This window comes from Eptatretus burgeri, chromosome 2 (genome assembly GCF_056783735.1).
Source record: "Eptatretus burgeri isolate ZD-2024b chromosome 2, Ebu_testis_v1, whole genome shotgun sequence".
Taxonomy (NCBI): domain Eukaryota; kingdom Metazoa; phylum Chordata; class Myxini; order Myxiniformes; family Myxinidae; genus Eptatretus; species Eptatretus burgeri.
Genome location: NC_140962.1, coordinates 37,454,864 through 37,481,142, shown reverse-complemented (window position 1 = coordinate 37,481,142; position 26,279 = coordinate 37,454,864). Strand labels below are relative to the sequence as shown.

Genomic DNA, 26,279 nt, shown 5'->3' with positions numbered 1-26,279 from the left:
ATGTCAGCCTCAGCCATGGTTATATCAGAACGAGCTGATTCATCAGACGGTCACGGATTGTTTAACCCCAACATGGGGGCAGTTCAAAAATTACGTAATGCTATTTCTTTAGGGAGACACGTACCATGCTTGCTGGCAGGCTTGATTGATCCTTACTAATAAGTTTTATCCAACATTTATTGGATTTTTCAGGGTCCCTCCCTCATCGTGAGTTACACCTGACCCAAACAAAGCCAATGGAAATCTGATGCAACAAACCCGGGCAGTATATAATCAACAGAGGCCTGTAGGCCTGAATTATTAGGCCCACCAGAAAACCAAGATGGTGGCCATATTATTTTGTCTGGGTGCCATAGTGGGTGGAGTCAAGCGACAAATGTGGGTGCGGTCCGGCAGCTGTTCGACCAATGGGTGCACATTTGAAAAATTAACCCCAACAAGAACTCCAACAACACCAACAACAACCATGCAGAGTTATTGTAGACCTGTGACACATCGCAGGAAAAAAAAAAACTGGTGTCATGAAAATGGTAGTCGTCGTTGTGAACATAATATTATTTGTTACTTTTGTGACTGCAGTATTCACACTCTGAGCAAAGTCTTGTAACTTGTTTCTTTCCAGTCTTCTTCAATCTTGCCTTTTTGCAAGTGCATTATTCTTAAAGGAGAGCTTTGAGATACTAACAATGCACAATTTCTGTCTTTAAAACACGATATACATTATAGACTGCCGGTGCCATTTTCAGGAAAGGTGAATGCAAGAAGCATTTTTGAGGAAAATCTGGTAAACAACTTTTTCTGAACTATTTTTTGGTGCTGAAAATGAATGTTTTGTTTACCAGGCTCAATTTTGACTTTTTGGTCGGAAAACTAGGTCAGTCGGTCAAAGGTCATCAAAATTTTACTTTCACTCAAAAAAGGCTTCATTTATCATTTAACTGTGCAAAGTATGAAACTCAGTATTTACAATTAAAAGAGTACTGATGCAAGGAAGATCTAAAATAACTTGGAAATGTGAAGAAGTATTTGAAGAGAAATGCAGATATGTCCGTGATGACTTCATTTAGTGAATATTGGGAAGTGTCCACTCTTCCTTACAATAGTCTCAAGACGAGAAGGGCATTCTTTGACGTCGCCAGATATGCCTTCGCCCACATTATTACAATACATCATTATACATACTTGTGCCAAGTTTGATTGAAATCCCAAAACCCAGATTCAAAATATTAAATAATTCTGGCTGCCAGACCATGTGTCCGATCAGGTTGAAATTTAAAATACATATTCCCCATGACTACTAGATCATAATTGTGACGTCTCACATTGATTGATGAAGTGGTTCGAGAGTAGAGTCCTGCGATATAACTATATACCGGTTATATCGATATAGTTTATCATATAAATATGCTAGTATTGGAATTCTGAATATACCAGTATACCGAAAAAAAAACAAAACATCAATACGAATAAACCCGGTATATCACCAACAAGTCGAAGAAACGTGTTTGCAATCTTTGAATACCGTACATGATTTAAAAAGCTTTGATGCACTGAGCGTCTCGGCTAAACTTGGAACAAGAACAGTGAAACGTATGACGTCAAGACGTACCAGGAAGTAAGTACAGTAGGTTTTATCCTTTAAACCTCAGCTCCAGACAAGCAATCACGTTTTTCTTTGCCCTCATGGCTGGTTTTAAAGTAATTGCCAATTGGTTAGTTACATGAATCGGGTGTGCTTTAGAAACACAATAGTCATACCGGTATGAAACTATGGACGAGCGGTACCGGTATGGAAGCGATACCAGGACGGACTTGTGATACCGGAATTGACTAGCGATACCGATATGGACTAGCGATACCGATATGGACTAGCGATACCGGTATGATCATACTGGTACAGCATTCCGCGATAAAGTAATACTGGTACAGCGATAGCGATGAATCTCGATTCTCAACCTGTGCCGATTACCAATACTGATCTAGCTTGAAAACAAAATCATTCTTAATACAAGTTTAAGTTGGAAGTAAAATAACCGTTCTCAACATGGGGGGGGGGCAGGAAAAAAAAGTTCCGTGTGGGAATACTTTGATAAATGACTGTGTGTCAATGTATGAATACATAATGGACCATTGCATATTTTTGGAACATTCATAAAAAGTTAATTATTTATTATTACTATGTTTTTAATAATATTGATGTACCGGTATGACCTCACCAGAATATAAATTTCAAAAAAAAAAAAAAATCCATACCAACAGAGCCTATACAAGAGAAAGAATCCCCCCCCCCCCATACAACTTAGCCTTAAATGACCCTCATAAATTTTTATGCTGATCAGATAAAGCATTCTACATGTAATATTATTACGTCATAACAAAGCTACCTATGACATAATCAAAAAAAAAGTCACACTTGTTTTCCATGGGGTGTACTTCACATGTGACAAGTTTCAATTTTTTCCATGGAGTGGTTTCGGAGATACAGAGGCCCAATTTTTTTTTTCCTTTTTCCAACACGACAGCCACACCACTTGATTTATGACATCATAATTATCATTAAAACATTCCACACGAGTAGTTGCACCGATGTGGAAAATTTTGTGTCGATCGGATAAGCGGTTGCAGAGAAAACAGAGAAAAGTAGCATGAACGGACATACATACGGACGGACAAGCCGAAAACACAATGCCACCGGCGACTTCGTCAGCGGAGGCATAAAAACAAGCACCTTTACGAATGGCTGCCTATTTTAGCAAATGTAGATACATTATTCACCATTTTGATAATTTTATGATTATCAGTTGGATACAAAGATGTGAACAAAACTCAAGGTCAAAGTTCAAAACTAGGTTTGAACAGTGTACTTGCGCAATTTTGCAAACTGTGACTCCAAGGTGGAAAGGCAGGCAAAACAACCTTTTCTGCTGTGCTTGGGTGTGTCAAACACGAGTACCTTGTTTACGAAGCTCAATTTTGACTTTTAAGCTTATAAATGTAGGTCAGTAGGTCAGATTGTATCAAACAGCAGATGGGTAGTGATGCTGAAAAAAAAAATTCAGAATAGATGGAGAATTGTAGATTTAGTTAAAAATAAAATAAAAAGTGCTGATACCTCAGTCTGAATCAAGGAAATGTAGTCCTCATTGGCAAATTACTTCACCCATGTCATTATGATTTGTTCTTGCACATTTTATCACCATCTGAACATTTGCATGCTCCAGTGCCTTTCAGCTTTCCTTTTCTTCAAGTACAATTCACTGAGGCACATCCCGTCTTGTGTCCACATGATACAATTAATTGCATGATTCTGGATGGGTGGGAGTGTGATATATACAATTTGGGTTATACAATTATTATTCAACCTTTATCTGCACATTGTTGTCATTCTTTCCCAATCCATACCATCCAGTTTTATTCTCAACCTTTGCTCTTTCGATATCCCTAAGAAACTTTTTTTCAGACAGTTTGAGTGGTAGCATCCTTCAGCTGCAACTAGATCATAGCACACCCGCTACACGTAGACATATTTGCTCAACATATTTTGCTGCTGATAGAATGTCACTCATATTCATAGTGCTAACATAGTGCTAACATGACAAGTTGTTTGTTTGAATTTTTGTGTCCTGACAAAACGTGTGAAGTTTCCAATCCATGGGTTTTAAACGGCTGCGTAATCCTGATCTACATGGTGGACGATTGGCCGAATAAATGGAGGATAAAGTGCTTGGGCATGAGGTCTCATCACATTTCTATAGTCTTCCAATTTGCTCTTTACTTGTGTAAACAGCAAAGCATGATTTATGCCGCACAAGTTTGGGTGCAGTGTGGGATGAAGCCCTAAAAATTGGGGATACACGTTGGGTATGACCTTGATGAATCGATTCAGTTTTGGTGAAGATCCGAATCTGGATCTGGATACGATAATTATTTAATTTAAAGTGATTCTTCGCCATTGAGAGATGGGGCCAAAACGATATAGTACTGTATAGCATGATATTTCAAACATGTATTGGGCCCGATATGTTCTCGTGGATCAGGCATAACGTGGCGGAGGTATGCGCTCTACTGATTGCCCTTCTCGTTTTGATCTTAAATTAACCAAGCAAGACATTTACATTTCAAGAAAACTTTCTATCCACCAACAAAAATGAGATGACCATAAGCCTCCATAAACATATACAGTTTTTTTTTGTCCCCATGCTCATCAAAATATCAACCCGCATTAAAAAATGTTTAGTTTTTATTTTTAAAAATTTCAAATTTTCCGTCCTTGAAGCTTGCTCCCGATGACAGCACCGTCTATTCTCCATCCAATTGAGGCATGTGCAGAACGCATCTTGACAATCATATTAAATGAACGCCATGTATAAAACGTGGGGAATGGTATTAAAAAAAAACCTGCATGCCCACATCATTTTTTCACTACCACCTGGACGAGAAACAACTACCTGTATGTTTATGGGGCCTAATGTAAATGGTTGATGAATCATGACAGGTAAACCACCGAGCACCATCCATGCTATGTGATCTGAACTATCTTTGTCAACCCACATTATAAACAATCCAGGTGTGGATCCAATGATCGTTGACCGACTGATCTAGTTTCCTGACCTAAAAAGTCTAGATTGAACCTGGTAAACAAAAGATTCATTTTCAGCACCCCAAAATAGTTCAGAAAAAGTTGTTTACCAACTTTTCTTCAAAAATACTTCATGTAGCTGAACTATCCACATTTTTGGAATTTTGCACTAATCGAGTGGGGACTTTATGTGTATGTAGATAACATAAGGATACATGTTAACATTTTAAATGTGTTCAAATTTGACTCTGCTCACAACCACCATTTTGACATGGAAACGGTCGGGTATTTTGTGGGGATGATTCAGGAGATCTTCCTCTTTCCTTATGATTATCACCAACTTTTCCATTTGTTGGAAAATGTGGTCTATGTTTTATTTTCCATTATTTTTGTATACATTGTCGAGGCTCATATGAGAGCAAACACACAACGCACAACAAGGGTGGCAGGAGACAAGGGGGTGGGGGAGGACAAAACAGTGGGGAACAGAGACAATTGGAGATGTATACAAAATGGACGACACAGGGACTTTCAGGAAGGCAAACAGCGAATTTGAACGAGATGGGTTTGGGGTGGATTAAGGGGGGTAGAAAAGATCATGGTTTTGGATGGGGGACGAGAAGAGTTGGTGGTAAACAGCTGTTTTGAAGGCCTAAAAACGCCTAAAAATGATGCTTGGCACACGAAAACTGGCACTCCAAAACTGCCACACCAATGCTTGGCACACCAGAACGGGACAACAATGCTTGGTACACTAAACCTGCACAATGCTTGGCACACCAATGCTTGGCACACCAAAACTGGAACAACAATGCTTGGCACACTGAAACTGGAACAACAATGCTTGGCACACTGAAACTGGAACAACAATGCTTGGCACACTGAAACTGGAACAACAATGCTTGGCACACTAAACTGGAACAACAATGCTTGGCACACTAAACTGGAACAACAATGCTTGGCACACTGAAACTGGAACAACAATGCTTGGCACACCAAAACTGGAACAACAATGCTTGGCACACCAAAACTGGAACAACAATGCTTGGCACACTGAAACTGGAACAACAATGCTTGGCACACTGAAACTGGAACAACAATGCTTGGTACACCAAATTGGCACAACAATGCTTGGCACACTGAAACTGGAACAACAATGCTTGGTACACTAAACTGGCACAACAATGCTTGGTACACCAAATTGGCACACCAATGCTTGGCACACCAAAACTGGAACAACAATGCTTGGCACACTGAAACTGGAACAACAATGCTTGGTACACCAAATTGGCACAACAATGCTTGGCACACTGAAACTGGAACAACAATGCTTGGTACACTAAACTGGCACAACAATGCTTGGTACACCAAATTGGCACACCAATGCTTGGCACACCGAAACTGGAACAACAATGCTTGGCACACTAAAACTGGAACAACAATGCTTGGTACACTGAAACTGGAACAACAATGCTTGGAACAACAATGCTTGGAACAACAATGCTTGGTACACTAAACTGGCACAACAATGCTTGGCACAATGAAACTGGAACAACAATGCTTGGTACACTAATCTGGCACAACAATGCTTGGCACACCAAAACTGGAACAACAATGCTTGGCACACCAAAACTGGAACAACAATGCTTGGCACACCAAAACTGGAACAACAATGCTTGGCACACCAAAACTGGAACAACAATGCTTGGCAAAACAATGCTTGGCACACCAAAACTGGAACAACAATGCTTGGCACACCAAAACTGGAACAACAATGCTTGGCAAAACAATTCTTGGCACACTAAAACTGGAACAACAATGCTTGGTACTCTAAAACTGGAACAACAATGCTTGGCACATCAATGCTTGGTACACCAAAACTGGAACAACAATGCTTGGCACACCAAAACTGGAACAACAATGCTTGGCACACCAAAACTGGAACAACAATGCTTGGCACACCAAAACTGGAACAACAATGCTTGGCACACCAAAACTGGAACAACAATGCTTGGCACACCAAAACTGGAACAACAATGCTTGGCACACCAAAACTGGAACAACAATGCTTGGCACACCAAAACTGGAACAACAATGCTTGGCACACTAAAACTGGAACAACAATGCTTGGCACACCAAAACTGGAACAACAATGCTTGGCACACCAAAACTGGAACAACAATGCTTGGCACACTGAAACTGGAACAACAATGCTTGGCACACCAAAACTGGAACAACAATGCTTGGCACACTGAAACTGGAACAACAATGCTTGGCACACCAAAACTGGAACAACAATGCTTGGCACACTGAAACTGGAACAACAATGCTTGGTACACCAAATTGGCACAACAATGCTTGGCACACTGAAACTGGAACAACAATGCTTGGCACACCAAAACTGGAACAACAATGCTTGGCACACCAAAACTGGAACAACAATGCTTGGCACACCAAAACTGGAACAACAATGCTTGGCACACCAAAACTGGAACAACAATGCTTGGCACACCAAAACTGGAACAACAATGCTTGGCACACCAAAACTGGAACAACAATGCTTGGCACACCAAAACTGGAACAACAATGCTTGGCACACCAAAACTGGAACAACAATGCTTGGCACACCAAAACTGGAACAACAATGCTTGGCACACCAAAACTGGAACAACAATGCTTGGCACACCAAAACTGGAACAACAATGCTTGGCAAAACAATGCTTGGCACACCAAAACTGGAACAACAATGCTTGGCACACCAAAACTGGAACAACAATGCTTGGCAAAACAATGCTTGGCACACCAAAACTGGAACAACAATGCTTGGCACACTAAAACTGGAACAACAATGCTTGGCACACCAAAACTGGAACAACAATGCTTGGCACACCAAAACTGGAACAACAATGCTTGTCAAAACAATGCTTGGCACAACAAAACTGGAACAACAATGCTTGGCACACCAAAACTGGAACAACAATGCTTGGTACTCTAAAATTGGAACAACAATGCTTGGCACACCAAAACTGGAACAACAATGCTTGTCAAAACAATGCTTGGCACACTAAAACTGGAACAACAATGCTTGTCAAAACAATGCTTGGCACACTAAAACTGGAACAACAATGCTTGGCAAAACAATGCTTGGCACACTAAAATTGGAACAACAATGCTTAGCACACCAAAACTGGAACAACAATGCTTGGCACACCAAAACTGGAACAACAATGCTTGGCAAAACAATGCTTGGCACACTAAAACTGGAACAACAATGCTTGGCACACTAAAACTGGAACAACAATGCTTGGCACACCAAAACTGGAACAACAATGCTTGGCAAAACAATGCTTGGCACACTAAAACTGGAACAACAATGCTTGGCACACTAAAACTGGAATAACAATGCTTGGTTCACTAAACTGGAACAACAATGCTTGGCACACCAAAACTGGAACAACAATGCTTGGCACACCAAAACTGGAACAACAATGCTTGGCAAAACAATGCTTGGCACACTAAAACTGGAACAACAATGCTTGGCAAAACAATTCTTGGCACACTAAAACTGGAACAACAATGCTTGGCACACCAAAACTGGAACAACAATGCTTGGCACACCAAAACTGGAACAACAATGCTTGTCAAAACAATGCTTGGCACACTAAAACTGGAACAACAATGCTTGGCACACTAAAACTGGACCAACAATGCTTGGTTCACTAAAACTGGACCAACAATGCTTGGCACACCAAAACTGGAACAACAATGCTTGGCAAAACAATGCTTGGCACACTAAAACTGGAATAACAATGCTTGGTTCACGAAACTGGAATAACAATGCTTGGTTCACTAAACTGGAACAACAATGCTTGGTACTCTAAAATTGGAACAACAATGCTTGGCACACCAAAACTGGAAGAACAATGCTTGGCAAAACAATGCTTGGCACACTAAAACTGGAATAACAATGCTTGGCACACCAAAACTGGAACAACAATGCTTGGCAAAACAATGCTTGGCACACTAAAACTGGAACAACAATGCTTGGTACTCTAAAATTGGAACAACAATGCTTGGCACACCAAAACTGGAACAACAATGCTTGGCACACCAAAACTGGAACAACAATGCTTGGCACACCAAAACTGGAACAACAATGCTTGGCAAAACAATGCTTGGCACACTAAAACTGGAATAACAATGCTTGGTTCACTAAACTGGAACAACAATGCTTGGCACACTAAAACTGGAATAACAATGCTTGGTTCACTAAACTGGAACAACAATGCTTGGTACTCTAAAATTGGAACAACAATGCTTGGCACACCAAAACTGGAACAACAATGCTTGGCACACTAAAACTGGAACAACAATGCTTGTCAAAACAATGCTTGGCACACCAAAACTGGAACAACAATGCTTGCAACAACAATGCTTGGCACACCAAAACTGGAACAACAATGCTTGGCACACCAAAACTGGAACAACAATGCTTGTCAAAACAATGCTTGGCACACTAAAACTGGAACAACAATGCTTGTCAAAACAATGCTTGGCACACTAAAACTGGAACAACAATGCTTGGCAAAACAATGCTTGGCACACTAAAATTGGAACAACAATGCTTAGCACACCAAAACTGGAACAACAATGCTTGGCACACCAAAACTAGAACAACAATGCTTGGCAAAACAATGCTTGGCACACTAAAACTGGAACAACAATGCTTGGTACTCTAAAATTGGAACAACAATGCTTGGCACACCAAAACTGGAACAACAATGCTTGGCACACCAAAACTGGAACAACAATGCTTGGCAAAACAATGCTTGGCACACTAAAACTGGAATAACAATGCTTGGTTCACTAAACTGGAACAACAATGCTTGGTTCACTAAACTGGAACAACAATGCTTGGCACACTAAAACTGGAATAACAATGCTTGGTTCACTAAACTGGAACAACAATGCTTGGCACACCAAAACTGGAACAACAATGCTTGGCACACCAAAACTGGAACAACAATGCTTGGCAAAACAATGCTTGGCACACTAAAACTGGAACAACAATGCTTGGTACTCTAAAATTGGAACAACAATGCTTGGCACACCAAAACTGGAACAACAATGCTTGGCAAAACAATGCTTGGCACACTAAAACTGGAACAACAATGCTTGGTACTCTAAAATTGGAACAACAATGCTTGGCACACCAAAACTGGAACAACAATGCTTGGCACACTAAAACTGGAACAACAATGCTTGGCACACCAAAACTGGAACAACAATGCTTGGCACACCAAAACTGGAACAACAATGCTTGTCAAAACAATGCTTGGCACACTAAAACTGGAACAACAATGCTTGGTTCACTAAACTGGAACAACAATGCTTGGCACACCAAAACTGGAACAACAATGCTTGGCACACCAAAACTGGAACAACAATGCTTGACAAAACAATGCTTGGCACACTAAAACTGGAACAACAATGCTTGGTTCACTAAACTGGAACAACAATGCTTGGCACACCAAAACTGGAACAACAATGCTTGGCAAAACAATGCTTGGCACACTAAAACTGGAATAACAATGCTTGGTTCACTAAACTGGAACAACAATGCTTGGCACACTAAAACTGGACCAACAATGCTTGGCAAAACAATGCTTGGCACACTAAAACTGGAACAACAATGCTTGGTACTCTAAAATTGGAACAACAATGCTTGGCACACCAAAACTGGAACAACAATGCTTGGCAAAACAATGCTTGGCACACTAAAACTGGAACAACAATGCTTGGTACTCTAAAATTGGAACAACAATGCTTGGCACACCAAAACTGGAACAACAATGCTTGGCACACTAAAACTGGAACAACAATGCTTGGCAAAACAATGCTTGGCACACCAAAACTGGAACAACAATGCTTGGCACACCAAAACTGGAACAACAATGCTTGGCAAAACAATGCTTGGCACACTAAAACTGGAATAACAATGCTTGGTTCACTAAACTGGAACAACAATGCTTGGCACACTAAAACTGGACCAACAATGCTTGGCACACCAAAACTGGAACAACAATGCTTGGCAAAACAATGCTTGGCACACTAAAACTGGAACAACAATGCTTGGCAAAACAATTCTTGGCACACTAAAACTGGAACAACAATGCTTGGCACACCAAAACTGGAACAACAATGCTTGGCACACCAAAACTGGAACAACAATGCTTGTCAAAACAATGCTTGGCACACTAAAACTGGAACAACAATGCTTGGCACACCAAAACTGGAACAACAATGCTTGGCACACTAAAACTGGAACAACAATGCTTGGCACAACAATTCTTGGCACACTAAAACTGGAACAACAATGCTTGGTACTCTAAAATTGGAACAACAATGCTTGTCAAAACAATGCTTGGCACACCAAAACTGGAACAACAATGCTTGGCACACCAAAACTGGAACAACAATGCTTGGCAAAACAATTCTTGGCACACTAAAACTGGAACAACAATGCTTGGTACTCTAAAATTGGAACAACAATGCTTGGCACACCAAAACTGGAACAACAATGCTTGTCAAAACAATGCTTGGCACACTAAAACTGGAACAACAATGCTTGTCAAAACAATGCTTGGCACACTAAAACTGGAACAACAATGCTTGGCAAAACAATGCTTGGCACACTAAAATTGGAACAACAATGCTTAGCACACCAAAACTGGAACAACAATGCTTGGCACACCAAAACTGGAACAACAATGCTTGGCACACCAAAACTGGAACAACAATGCTTGGCAAAATAATGCTTGGCACACTAAAACTGGAATAACAATGCTTGGTTCACTAAACTGGAAAAACAATGCTTGGTTCACTAAACTGGAACAACAATGCTTGGCACACTAAAACTGGAATAACAATGCTTGGTTCACTAAACTGGAACAACAATGCTTGGCACACCAAAACTGGAACAACAATGCTTGGCACACCAAAACTGGAACAACAATGCTTGGTACTCTAAAATTGGAACAACAATGCTTAGCACACCAAAACTGGAACAACAATGCTTGGCACACCAAAACTGGAACAACAATGCTTGGCAAAACAATGCTTGGCACACTAAAACTGGAATAACAATGCTTGGTTCACTAAACTGGAACAACAATGCTTGGTTCACTAAACTGGAACAACAATGCTTGGCACACTAAAACTGGAATAACAATGCTTGGTTCACTAAACTGGAACAACAATGCTTGGCACACCAAAACTGGAACAACAATGCTTGGCACACCAAAACTGGAACAACAATGCTTGGCAAAACAATGCTTGGCACACTAAAACTGGAACAACAATGCTTGGTACTCTAAAATTGGAACAACAATGCTTAGCACACTAAAACTGGAACAACAATGCTTGGCAAAACAATTCTTGGCACACTAAAACTGGAACAACAATGCTTGGCACACCAAAACTGGAACAACAATGCTTGGTACTCTAAAATTGGAACAACAATGCTTGGCACACTAAAACTGGAACAACAATGCTTGGTTCACTAAACTGGAACAACAATGCTTGGCACACCAAAACTGGAACAACAATGCTTGGTACTCTAAAATTGGAACAACAATGCTTAGCACACCAAAACTGGAACAACAATGCTTGGCACACCAAAACTGGAACAACAATGCTTGGCAAAACAATGCTTGGCACACTAAAACTGGAACAACAATGCTTGGTACTCTAAAATTGGAACAACAATGCTTAGCACACCAAAACTGGAACAACAATGCTTGGCACACCAAAACTGGAACAACAATGCTTGACAAAACAATGCTTGGCACACTAAAACTGGAACAACAATGCTTGGTTCACTAAACTGGAACAACAATGCTTGGCACACCAAAACTGGAACAACAATGCTTGGCAAAACAATGCTTGGCACACTAAAACTGGAACAACAATGCTTGGTACTCTAAAATTGGAACAACAATGCTTGGCACACCAAAACTGGAACAACAATGCTTGGCAAAACAATGCTTGGCACACCAAAACTGGAACAACAATGCTTGGCACACCAAAACTGGAACAACAATGCTTGGCACACCAAAACTGGAACAACAATGCTTGGCAAAACAATGCTTGGCACACTAAAACTGGAATAACAATGCTTGGTTCACTAAACTGGAACAACAATGCTTGGTTCACTAAACTGGAACAACAATGCTTGGTACTCTAAAATTGGAACAACAATGCTTGGCACACCAAAACTGGAAGAACAATGCTTGGCAAAACAATGCTTGGCACACTAAAACTGGAACAACAATGCTTGGCACACCAAAACTGGAACAACAATGCTTGTCAAAACAATGCTTGGTTCACTAAACTGGAACAACAATGCTTAGCACACCAAAACTGGAACAACAATGCTTGGCACACCAAAACTGGAATAACAATGCTTGGCAAAACAATGCTTGGCACACTAAAACTGGAACAACAATGCTTGGTTCACTAAACTGGAACAACAATGCTTGGCACACCAAAACTGGAACAACAATGCTTGGCACACCAAAACTGGAATAACAATGCTTGGTTCACTAAACTGGAACAACAATGCTTGGCACACCAAAACTGGAACAACAATGCTTGGCACACCAAAACTGGAACAACAATGCTTGGTTCACTAAACTGGAACAACAATGCTTGGCACACCAAAACTGGAACAACAATGCTTGGCACACCAAAACTGGAACAACAATGCTTGGCAAAACAATGCTTGGCACACCAAAACTGGAACAACAATGCTTGGTACTCTAAAATTGGAACAACAATGCTTAGCACACCAAAACTGGAACAACAATGCTTGGCAAAACAATGCTTGGCACACTAAAACTGGAACAACAATGCTTGGTACTCTAAAATTGGAACAACAATGCTTAGCACACCAAAACTGGAACAACAATGCTTGGCACACTAAAACTGGAACAACAATGCTTGGCAAAACAATGCTTGGCACACTAAAACTGGAACAACAATGCTTGGTACTCTAAAATTGGAACAACAATGCTTAGCACACCAAAACTGGAACAACAATGCTTGGCACACTAAAACTGGACCAACAATGCTTGGTTCACTAAACTGGCACAACAATGCTTGGCACACTAAAACTGGCACAACAATGCTTGGCACACCAAAACTGGAACAACAATGCTTGGCAAAACAATGCTTGGCACACTAAAACTGGAATAACAATGCTTGGTTCACTAAACTGGAACAACAATGCTTGGTTCACTAAACTGGAACAACAATGCTTGGTACTCTAAAATTGGAACAACAATGCTTGGTTCACTAAACTGGAACAACAATGCTTGGTACTCTAAAATTGGAACAACAATGCTTGGCACACCAAAACTGGAAGAACAATGCTTGGCAAAACAATGCTTGGCACACCAAAACTGGAACAACAATGCTTGGCACACCAAAACTGGAACAACAATGCTTGGCAAAACAATGCTTGGCACACTAAAACTTGAACAACAATGCTTGGCACACTAAACGTGGAACAACAACGCTTGGCACATCAATGCCTGGCACACCAAAGCTGGCACACTGAAACTGGCACACCAATGCTTCGCACACTAAAACTGCCTGATTACAAAGCAGGTTATTACAAACCTGTAGGTTCCCATGCAGTATATTGTCCTGTTTACATATTCCCAATTGTTTCTGTTCCAATGAGGTATTATTCCAAAAACACAACCGTAGAACTTCTGACGCTTGAAGAGCCCATCAGGCCCAACATGTCTGTGCATTTCTGCCAATATCCCTGTACCCATCTTCCCAGTGCTTCTTGGGATCTATCTAATTCGAATTTAAACTTCTCGCCTGTTCCTGTTGCCACTATCTTTTTAGGGTGAACATTTTAAGTAATAAATGAGTGAAAGACCCTTGCCTTAATATCTTCTTCAATCTCAGGCTATGGCCCCTGGTTTTATCAGTCCATTCTGCAGGAAAGACTTTTTGCATTTATTTGGTCTATACTCTATACCCTTCCTTCATTCTCTTAAACGCTCTATCATATCCCCTCGTAATCACCACCTTTCTCATGTATAAAGTCATGTCTGCTTCAGCTGCTCCTCATAGCTGAGTCTATCTCGGCCTGGAAACGATGAAATTGTCCGACGCTGAACCCTTTCCATGGCATGTATACCGTATATCCTTCCTGAGATGTAGTGATCAAAACTGCACACAATATTTCAGATGAGGCCTCAATACATTTCAGTACAATGTTAACACTACCCCTTTTGATTTGTAATTTATCCCCCTCTGAATACAACCTAAAACCCTATGAGCTTTACCTATAGCTGCCTGGAAATGGTCCTTTCTGGAACTCCAGCTCCCCCTCCAATATCGATATATTATTGTCCCCATCCATGTCCTTCTCTTGTGTCATGTGCTTCAAAACTGTCTCAAGCATATGTAGTCCTTATTTCTAGCTCACCTAGAATGTAGTTCAGGGAAGTTTATCGGATGACGCGTCGTCCATCTGTCCGCAGTCCGTCCGTCCACAAATAATTCTTATTCTCTGAAACTACATGTACTATTTTGATGAAACTTTACCACAAACTTCATCACCCAGAATGTATCAAAGTTTGTTCATGGCTTAAAAAAAAAAAAAAAAAAAAAAAAAAAAAAAAAAAAAAAAAAAAAATCGGGCCCAAAGGGGGGTCTACGGGTGTTGCTCCCCAAAATAGGTATTAGTTTTCTTTTCAGAAACGACAAGCAATTACGGTGAAACTTGACCACAACCTTCATCACCCAAGATGTACCAAAGTTTGTTCATGCCATTAAAAAAAAATCTTGGTCTAAGGAGGTGTAAGGGAGGGGTTGCCCCCCAAATTGTTGTCGTGTCCAGGGGGTTTGCCCCTGCCTGGACGGATAGCCAAACGGTTTTCTCCTTGAAGGCGAACAGCCGAGATTCTCGGGAGAGTACGGCACTCATGGGACGGGAGGGCGACAAAGACGCATAGCCGACAGAAGCATGAGGGTTTATACTCGAACCCACGACGAAGAGACAACACAAGCAACTTAAATAAATACGGGGGTTTCATGACAATAAATGAAATATTTATAATAGGGAGTTATCAAAACGGGATAATATTTGCGGAACCTCAACACAGACTTTAATACAGACATGGGAGGGGGGGGGGGGAGATGGGTAGAATAAATAAAAGAAAAATCCTCCCTTTCTCTCGGCACTTAGCTGTGTGTGAAGGAATGGGTTTCCGGAGCTTGAGTTTCACCAAACCGCGTCGTCACTTCGTGGGAAAACGCACCCAAAAATAGTGTCAAGTCGCTCTCTCAGTGGGAAGCGTACAGGGGGCAATTTGGGCGGTGATGCTCAACACCAGGGCTCAGAAACCGCTGTGCAGTAGCTGTGCAGCTATTCATCGATCACACTTGCCATCGCCGCTCCTCTGCAGAATGGCGCCGCCTTCTTCCCCGATGGCACAACACGAGGCTTCGAGGCGCGGTCTCAGACGACCCAGCCGAAGTCAATGGCCAGCGTCTTGCTCCATCACATGGGCAAATTCGCCTCAGCACGAACATGAGAATCGTGTGGCCTTCTTCACTGTGTCGAGCGAAAGCCAGCTGTAATACATCTCTCTTCCAACCGCCGATCCTGACTCACTCGCTTCTGCAATGCTCCTTCTTCGTCTCCCACTCTGATCCTTACTCTCTCCTCCTCTCTGACGTCACGCCCATTAATCATTCACTCCAGGGGCGTGGTTTTTTAGTTGCCATTCCTCGAGGCGGGATTTTTGCCTGCTCAGAAATGTCTAACTCAGTTGTTGTTGTTGTTGTTGTTGTTGTGAGGACATGATTCCTTTTTATCGTGGGTCTTGGAAATGCAAAGACATAGGAAAAGGTCACGGGGGCAATCACATAATGAGAGAAATTAACCTAAGACCCTACCAAATTAACACAGCACCGCCCCCTGTGCGGTGACATGTAATAACTTAAGTTGACAGTCTCCCTAATTAAGTTACATCAAAATGTCTCCTACACGATCACAGACCAAGCTACTCTATACAATCCTCTCTTTTTTATGAAATTCCTCCATCTACCCCACAAACATAACGATATGTATTTGCTTTCTTCTGTGAAACTACAAACACAATTTTAATGAAACTTGACCACAACCTTCATCACACATGATATGTAAAAGTACGTTTACTAAATGGAAAAATCATCGGGGTATTAGGGGGTCTAATAGTGGGTTGCCCCCCAAAATAGGAATTTGCTTTCTTCTCAGAAACTACACAAACAATTCTGATGAAACTTGACGACAACCTTCATCACCCAAAGGTTGTTCGTGACATTAAAAATTGGGTTCTAAAGTGATGTATGAGGAAGTTGCCCCCCAAAATATGTATTTTTTTCTTTGCTGTAACTACACACACAATTTCGATGAAACCTGACCACAACCTTCATCACCTGTGATGTATCAAAGTTTGTTCACACCATTGAAAAAAATTGGGGTCAGCAGGGGGTCTATGGCGGGTACCCCCAAAATATGCATTTTCTGTCTTCTCAGAAACTACACACAATTCCAATTGTGTGTCTGGTAAGACAGGAGTCAGTCCAATACTCTGCTGTTCTTCTATTTTCTTCTTCTTCATCTTCTGACCGATCACACAATGCTGACCACAACCTTCATCACCCTTCCGTGATGCACCAAAGTTTGCTCACACCATTTAACAAGCTCGAATGAGCTAAGATCCTCGTCCTCTTAATGATGACGTCATAAAAACGAATATGACGTCATTATGATGTATCAGGTTTGCGATAAATTATCTGTGCTAATGCCCGGCTTGATTCCCGCAAACAACATTCAAACAGATTGCCTAGTTTCGGAGATAATGGTATAGGCGATTTCCATTAGCGGCGATATTATGACGTCAACTTTTTTTCTAGGAAGAATTTCCAAAATCGGAGATGGTAACTGCCTGCGCGTGGGCTTTCTGCATATACATGGCAAGTTTCACGAAGATCCGATGAAAACTCTGGGTTGTGAAACAAAAAATGTCAAAAAATAGGAATGACGTCATAAAAATTGATATGACGTCATAGTTGTAATGTCGTGGTAGAGGTGTGCCAAGGTAGACACGAGCCAGGGGATAGCACAACCCTGCTTTATTGCCACGAGCGAGAGTGTGAGCGTACGATGCCCGTAACTCCGCTTTATTACGTACTCGATGCACTCTACAAGCACACGACCTACAGGCCACTGCTAATGACAGTACATGCCGCTTCTGACGCTACTCATGCTACAAGCCCCCAGTGGGCGAGTCGTGACATATGAAGCCCCAACCATGTGACCACTACCAACCGCGACTAAGGCCACGCCCATACAGTACACTCCTCCCCACTAAAAGCATGATTAAACAAATGACAACAATCAAAAATCATTGGCACTACAACACAGAAAGCAACCAGCACCAAAAATGGCATTTAGCCAACGCACTGGCACCAAGATACAAAAAAACTGGTGAAAAAGAAGAAAACAAAAAACCATGACATAAACAAGCAAAGAGGAATAAAATGACATCAATCATGTGGCCGTGAATCAAACCCAGATGAGACGACACAAAAGAAAACGTGCTTCATCTGCCCAACCTGCCACCTCAACGCCGCTGTGTTCACCGAGCACATCATTCATCCTTTCGAGCTGAATCCCAAAACGCAGTGGACAGGTGTTCGAGTATGGAGTCGCATGACGAACCCAATGATGGCTGCAGACCACAAAACCCTGGCCGTGTTAAAGACATAAAGAAGCAAGAAGAATAACCTTCCGGCGAGGTCGCGATGACCTCCCGCGCCCCCTGGCCAACAAGCTCCATCAAACGCCCCCGGTCGACAAGCTGGCACATCTCCCTCAGACAGGAGCGAATCAGGTAAACACCCCGAGCCTGCAAGCCCCGCGGCGCCACTGTGGCTGACCTTGGCGAGAACAGAGGTTTGCGCTCCATGGCCCCAGGCACGTCTGACCTTGGCAACATCAGGGGTGGGGGTGACTGTGAACAGCGAACCAGCCCCGGCTCTGAGTCGATCTCTGAGTCCCACACGCGAGTCGAACCGGCAAATAGCCGGCTGCAGTCCCAGCAATCCCATACAAAACCACGCATCACATTCAGTCATGCCATAAAGCAACAAGAACATCGTCTGCGCAGATGCAAGCTGCCCTTTTCGTACAGCGCGTTCTCCCAGTATAATTCCCACACATGAGCGGGTAGCGAAATGTGGACCACCCTCGCAGCTGGAGATCAGAAAGACCTCTATATTCGCAATGATCGTCCGCACGTTTCTCACATCATATCGATCATATCGGTCATCCCATGGATTGATCCCAACCAAACATATTATGCTCACACGCGGACTGTCGGCATTTGTTTTAACAATGCTAAATCGAATCACCCGTGCAGTGAGAATCAAACACACAACAATTAGCAATTCATGAATCACATCGTGTGTACGTCTCTTGGTTGTCACGACGTTGAGATGACTTGCTTGTCGTCGATGGTCGCGTTCCGCGAACTTCTTGAACGCGACCGGCTCGCTCCAATCCCCCGCTGAAATCGCCTGCACGACACGGGTGTGCACTGTATCACGAGCGCATCCGAGTCGCGAGAGTTCGTCGCAGCCGGCCTGGCTCCCGTTGCTCCAGAACCGTACATCATCGCCGCAGGAAGCAATGAACGGCAGCCCATGCTGCATCGTCGCGGCCCCCGTCGCCAGAACCTCGCCCTCGGGTCTCGAAGGAGGCACAGGTGCACCTGGAGGTACGAACTCCAAAACAGGAACCTCCTCCCCCTCCCCCGTGCCTGGCCGTCCAAGGCCACCAGCTGGTGCCATCCAGTCTAGCCTGACGCGAGCCAGCCAGTCCCGGCCCAAAAAGGCGAGCCCCTCCCCTCGCACCACGAACGGCGAGAGCACAACCCGCTGACCTTGATGGACGACCGAGATGTGCGCCCTGCCAACCGCCAGTAGCGCTTCACCGGTATACGTGTGCAATGCGAGGGTAGCCCTAAAAAGACATAGACTGGGGAGTGCACGAGCGGACTCAACTCGAAACACGATCGGTGCCCTGATCATGTCGACCTCCACTGTCATTGGTCTTGTCACCTTCGGACCAATTGAAAACAGGTTCAACATCGGCAGCATCTCCTGCTCCGGGTCGCCGGGATCGCTATGCCCAGGCTGCAAGACTCGACCCGGGGCGTAAAAGTGTACGCCATGCACAAAACACCGTACCGGCAGCAGGTCTCGACCCGGGACGTAGGGGTCGCTTCGCACACCGCCATTCATGATCGTCATGATGGACAATGACCCTCGGCACACACACCGTACACGTCCCCGAGTGTTCAGACCACCATCCGACTGACTGCATTGCAACGCTCGGTCACGACCCGCACTGAAGACTGTGCGTGCGGCTGTGCGCGCTTGATACATCGTGTCGACCTTCGGATCATCTTCCGCGCACTGACCATCGAGACTCCAGACATCCCTCTGTGCTTGTGTGACAGCCGACGCCGCGTCTGAGCTGAACTTAATGTCCTTGTCCTTTAGCCGTGGCATCGCAGAAACCATTCCCGAGGCGTGCAAAGCAGAAATAAAACGAACTCTGAGCGCGGCCGTCGTTCACTCGACGGCGAGACGTCTGGCTGCAGGACTCGACCCGCACCGAAGACTGTGCGTGCGGCCGCGCGAAACTCGCGATGCGCTTCCCTGGGACCCTCGCCAGGCGTCGAACTCGAACCGTGCGAGTTGCGCTGAGTTTCCCGCTCCAGCGATCCAATCGCTCAGGCCAAAGACTCCAAGTCAATACCGATGAGAACCAGGCACTCTGCACACGTCGATCCGAAACAGACTCGTCGCCAAACTGTAATGTCGTGGTAGAGGTGCGCCAAGGTAGACACGAGCCAGGGGATAGCACAACCCTGCTTTATTGCCACGAGCGAGAGTATGAGTGTAAGATGCCCGTAACTCCGCTTTATTACATACTTGATGCACTCTACAAGCACACGGCCTACAGGCCACTGCTAATGACAGTGCATGCTGCTTCTGACGCTACTCGTGCTACAAGCCCCCAGTGGGCGAGTCGTAACATATGAAGCCCCAACCACCTGACCACCACCAACCGCGACTAGAGCTACGCCCATACAGTACAATAGTGATGCATCATATGTGCGGTAATTCATCTCTGCTAATGCCCTGTCCAATTCCTGCAAACAGAATTCAAAAAGCTTGCCTTGTTTCGGAGATAATTTTTAGGCGATTTCCATTAGCGGAGATATTTTGACATCATAACTTTTTTTCTGGGAGGATTTTTCAAAATCGGAGATGGTTACTGTCTGCGCAGGGTATTTCTACATACATACGCCAAGTTTCAGGAAGTTTCGATGAAAACGGTAGGCTGTGAAACAAAAAAGTCCACAAGAACAACAACGTGAATAAGACTTAGGAGATCCTCCACGAGGATCTAAAAAAATAAAAAATCGAGGTCAAAGGGAATTTATGGGGTGAAGAGGGGGGAGTTGCCCCCCAAAATCGGTATTTGCTATAACATTGGTTTGTTGGTACATTTTGCTGATTCCGTTGCACGTCGATTTCCTCCTCAGTATCATTCTATTCGGTGAGCACCCAGAGGTATTGACCCTATTTTTATTTTTCCTCTCCAGATAGGCTTCATTGACCTATCTTAGTCTTACATGGACTTTGAGTTTATATTTTTTCTAGCTTGTTCATCTGAGTATATCTAAAATATAACACTCTTTCTAACCAGGAGGGGCCTCAGGTCCAATAAAACCGCATCACCTACCAGTGGTTTGGTGATCCCAATTGGTGACTGCACCCTCAACGCCCACCCATCTACTTATTATGGCGAAGCGAAACTGTGGGTTGGACGTTGGCTAAACCAGTGGAGCCAATCAGTGGGGCAAAATATTCCCATCTATCTATTATGTACATAGTATGTCGGCCGAATAAAGGAAAAGACAAAAACGAGCATTTCTGGTAACGTTTAACAGTTCCAATCAGCAAGCATTTATTTACACACATGCAATAATCAATTTGCAACTATTTACAACGTAATCAAAGAGCATGGGCATGTATTTGCAAAGCAATCAAAAGAGCATGTATTTTCAATTAACAGACAAGAATCACAATTAAAGGCACAAAAGAAAAGTAATTAATCTTAACACCTACGGAGCCCTCTTACACATTCTTACTTAGGTCGAGATACAAGAGACAGGCACCATCATTGCACGGGGGGGGGGGGGGGGGCATGGGGAGGATATATCTGCCACACTTTTTTGCCTGGGGGGATTTTTCCCCAAGAAATTTCCATGCTGTAAAAGGGTTTAGGGTCTTTTCTTGTAGTGGCAAGTGGGCCTTGTGTCACATGCCTTAGTGATAGTGATATTGAAGATCAGTTTTCCGGTTTAGCACTGTTCAAAAATTATGTAAGTAACGAGGTAATTTTTTTAAACACCTGAGGTCATAAAACCATTCCTTTCACACCATGATGAACATAGGGCTGCCAAGGCAGTTTCATTAACTTGGGAGTACAGTCCTGGACAGGTCACCACTCCAACACATGGTACTCAAATGACTTATTACTCAAGTGTGATAGTACCCAGAATGACAGGCCGAGTCAACCCACCTGGTGTTATTTTACAGAACGATTAGGGCTTGAACTCAAGACCCTAAGATCTTAAGTTAGTCACCTTAACCATAATTATGCAAGTAAAATTAAATTCCGAAACTGAAATGTAATAATGTGATCCCCGGATGGAGTGGAGGATTTACAGTATCACCCCCCCCCCTTCCACACTTTCTTACCAGATACAGATGATGTGGGTGTGTGTTGATCCCAACGTGGAGGAGAGGAAAGGGAGGGGGAGATGAGGGATATGGGGGGTGTCGGTGCATGAAGGGGTACAGTGTATGTTTAACAGGCAGGAACGGAAGTGGTTCTCGTGGTCCATATAAGGAATGACAGAGGTTTGGGCAGCCTCTCAGTTTTGCAGCACGTCCGTGCAGGCTTCGTGCAAACTCGTACAGCCCATGGTGTGCCAGAGCCAGGTGGCTCCCGCGGTCTGAACAGGCGGACATCAGCGCGTGCTCGCGACTCGGAGCAAGGAGAGCTTGGTGGATGAGAGAGAGTTCGCTCCGTTGCCCTGGCCTTCATTTTCCCCTTGGAGTGGGCGTGATCATGGCTGTTCGAGTCTTCTCGTGCCTGCTCATGCCACGTCCCCATTGGTTCCCCGCTGGTGGAGCCTTTGAGGGTCTTCGAGAAACGTCTCCGGCAACCAAGTAGCACTTATCCTTCTGAAAGATTCCTCTGCTGTGGTGCACTCCACTTTCAGTGCTTCAATCCCTACTAATGTTGTGTTTCAATGGGAAAATGCAGGGAAAATGCAGGGAAGAAAGGAAAAGGGGGGTTATTAGAATGTGGGAACTGAATGTGTATTTGCTTCAGGATTATTAACTGAAACGGTACAAGGCTAGAGGGGTGAAAATTGCCAGGGTGATAATGAGGAGGAATTAATGAACAGAGAAGGAATATTTCTGAGGGGAGAACAGGAAATGAAAGGATGAGGGACTGGAAATGGATCGATGGGCTGATGGATGTGAGATTAAAAGCCAAATTGATGGATTGAGGTCGACTGAAAGATTGAGAAAGTTGAAAGTGGGGAGAGGAGGGGAAACATTAAATCAGGGATGAAAGAAACAAACTCACAACACATTCGTCGGTGCGCTTCTTTGGTTCTTCAGTTTATATCAGCGTATTTACAATATTTATTACATCACCTGGAATAATTGTGTATCATTTTAGAAATATCTCGAATTCCAACTTGTTTTGAGATGGCCTCTCTATTTTTATTATTATTTTTAATTATTATTCTTTTTATTTTATATTATTATTATTACTCGTGCGGGCCCGTATGTGTGTGCCTGTACGTGCATGGGCGTACGTGCGTGCCCGTACGTGCGTGGCCGTACGTAAAAATAATCACACAGGCTGTTTCCATACCCACCTTGAGAGTGATCTGATGTGGAGGAACATACTCAATGTCAATTGTGACGTCATATCAAACGAAGAAGAAGAAGTAGAATTGTGACGTCAATCGTGAAAAAAAAAGAAAAAAAAGAATTCTGACGCCAATAGTGACGTCATAGCAGCATGTCCTGTCATTGGTTGGCAAATAAATGGCCGTAACTTGGGAACTGCTTGTCCGATTAATATCAAACCTTGAAAAGGCACATCCACAGGTCCCCAGCAATATTCCTGGGCAAGTTTCAATTAGATCAGACCAGTGGTTGTCGAGAAACGGCGGTCGCAGACACACACACAGACAGACAGACAGACACAAAGAGATTGCTGGAATTATAGATAGACTAGTGCGGGCCCGTAGGTGCGTGCCCGTTCGTGCGTGCAAAAAAACAAAACAAAAAAAAAAACTTTCAAACCACGTGCCAGAAACAACTACACAGGCCGTTCTTTTGCTCTCACGTGCCCGTACGTGCATGGCCATAGGTGCGTGCCTGTACGTGCAAAAAAAAAAATTTTTTTTTTTAATTGTGATGTCAATAATGATGTCATAGTACCGTGTCCTGTCATTAGTTGGCAAATAAATGGCCGTAACTTGGGAACTGCTTGTCCGATTAATATGAAACCTTGAAAAGGCACATCCTCGGGTCCCCAGCAATATTCCTGGCAAGTTTCAATTAGATCGGACCAGGGGTTGTCGAGAAACGGCGGTCGCAGACACAGACAGACAGACAGACAGACAGACAGACAGAGACAGACAGAGACAGACAGAGACAGACAGAGACAGACAGAGACAGACAGAGACAGACAGAGACAGACAGAGACAGACAGACAGAGACAGACAGACAGACAGACAGACAGACAGACAGACAGACAGACAGACAGACAGACAGACACACACAAACAGATTGCTGGAATTATAGAAAGGTTATGAGCAGGGACATGCGGAAATTCCACATAATGGAAAGTGTGACTTCAAGACCTCAATTCCTCCCCACCCAACCCCAAAACCTCAACCTCCCCCCCGCTGCATGTCTTCAACTCCCCTCACCCACCTCAAAGCAATCAACCCCCCTCTCAACTCTCTGTCTCCTCTCTGCCCCCCACAACCACAACTCTCTGTACCCCCCCCAACCACAACTCTCTGTCCCCCAACCACAACACTCTGTTCTCCACTTCCCCATCTCTTCAAGTTCTCAATTCCCTCCCAACCCCAAGTCCTTAATCCTGCCTCCCAACTCCAAAGTCCTGAACAAAGACAAGTGCCTGAATGATTGAGACATGCCTGCATCGTTCATAAAGAACAATGTTAAAAATAAATAATAACAAACGTCAAATTTAAAATCTCTCTCCCCTTTTCTTCCTGTTGTTAACAACATTCCTGCTCCCGTTGGTTAAGAACAATATTAAAAGTAAATAAAAACTAGTTTAATTCACAATCTCGTGAGATTCCGTCATCTCGCAATTCTTCAGTAAAAATAGCGGATAAATAAGCTAATTTAAAAAAAAAAAACATATAAGGCATTTGTCAATATACAACCTGAACTCCTCGGACAAAGACGTTTATATAATACAATGGGTTTTATGGTCACTGGTCGAGTCGTTTCAGAGAAAATGGTTGGCCAGACAGACAGAGAAACAAACAAGTACAAGAAGAGTGAGAATTGCTTTGCAATCCATGTCCTCTGCCAATGTGATATTTTCGAAGTCCAAAAAGGGCACAACTCTGTGAAAAATTGACGAAACGTCCTGAAACTCAAACTTGTTCTCTAACTTATCATAACAAAGTCGTGTACCAAGTTTCAGTTGAATATGTTCGAGCGTATGGGGGGAAAAAAAAAAAAAAAAGTCTGAAAAACCACAGGTGGAACAGATGGACAGAGAGCAAACCTCCGGTGAAACCGGTAGGGGACAAAGAAGCATATTATTCTATAGGATTATGGTGACCCATTCCACAAACAGCTAAATAAACCCCTTCCATTATTGTCATATTATTTTTAACCTCTTTCCCTACTTTACCCCTCCTTGTCCATCCATAGTGCGGCATGATATAATTTTGCTATTTTTGTCTCCTAAATCCAGAAGTTCATTAATTAAGTCCAACACAATTTGTATAATCTTTAGATTGTCTTTATTTATCTCATTCACTGCTTTACAATCAACTTTTGTCAATCCCTTCAAGGTCTTCATCCTCATTCTATAATCTCTGTTTTGACTCCAGGTTCGTCGAGAAACGAATACCCATGATATTCCAGATGTGCGAAATGACTTTGCTTTCATGCTGCACCTATCGGATCATTATGACCCCCTGTTTGCTCGCCGTTTTGCCGTCTTCCTGTCGGGATCCTGTGAGGGTCGACTCAGGCGATTGCAGTTAAACCAGGAATGGTCAGTGGAGTGCCTTCGTGATGCCGTCCGACACGATGCCACCGGTCGAGAGACTTTGAGACTGCGAGGCCTGATGGGCATGCCTGATGGACTGGGACAGCTTGCCAATTTGGAGGTTCTAACAGTACGTGAGTGGCCATCTTCATTTGTTGCATACATTTACGGGATTAATGGCAATTGGACCATTAT

At 43.3% G+C, this 26,279-nt stretch overlaps 1 protein-coding gene across 1 annotated transcript in view; it reads left to right on the top strand.

Annotated features, from left to right (window-relative positions):
- The window catches only part of LOC147031826 (volume-regulated anion channel subunit LRRC8C-like), a 115,041-nt gene that overhangs the window by 33,344 nt on the left and 55,418 nt on the right, over positions 1–26,279 (top strand). The window contains exon 10 of the mRNA XM_085850063.1: positions 25,924–26,214. Within this exon, the coding sequence (XP_085706189.1) occupies positions 25,924–26,214 (291 nt within the window). The remainder of the gene's footprint in view (positions 1–25,923; positions 26,215–26,279) is intronic.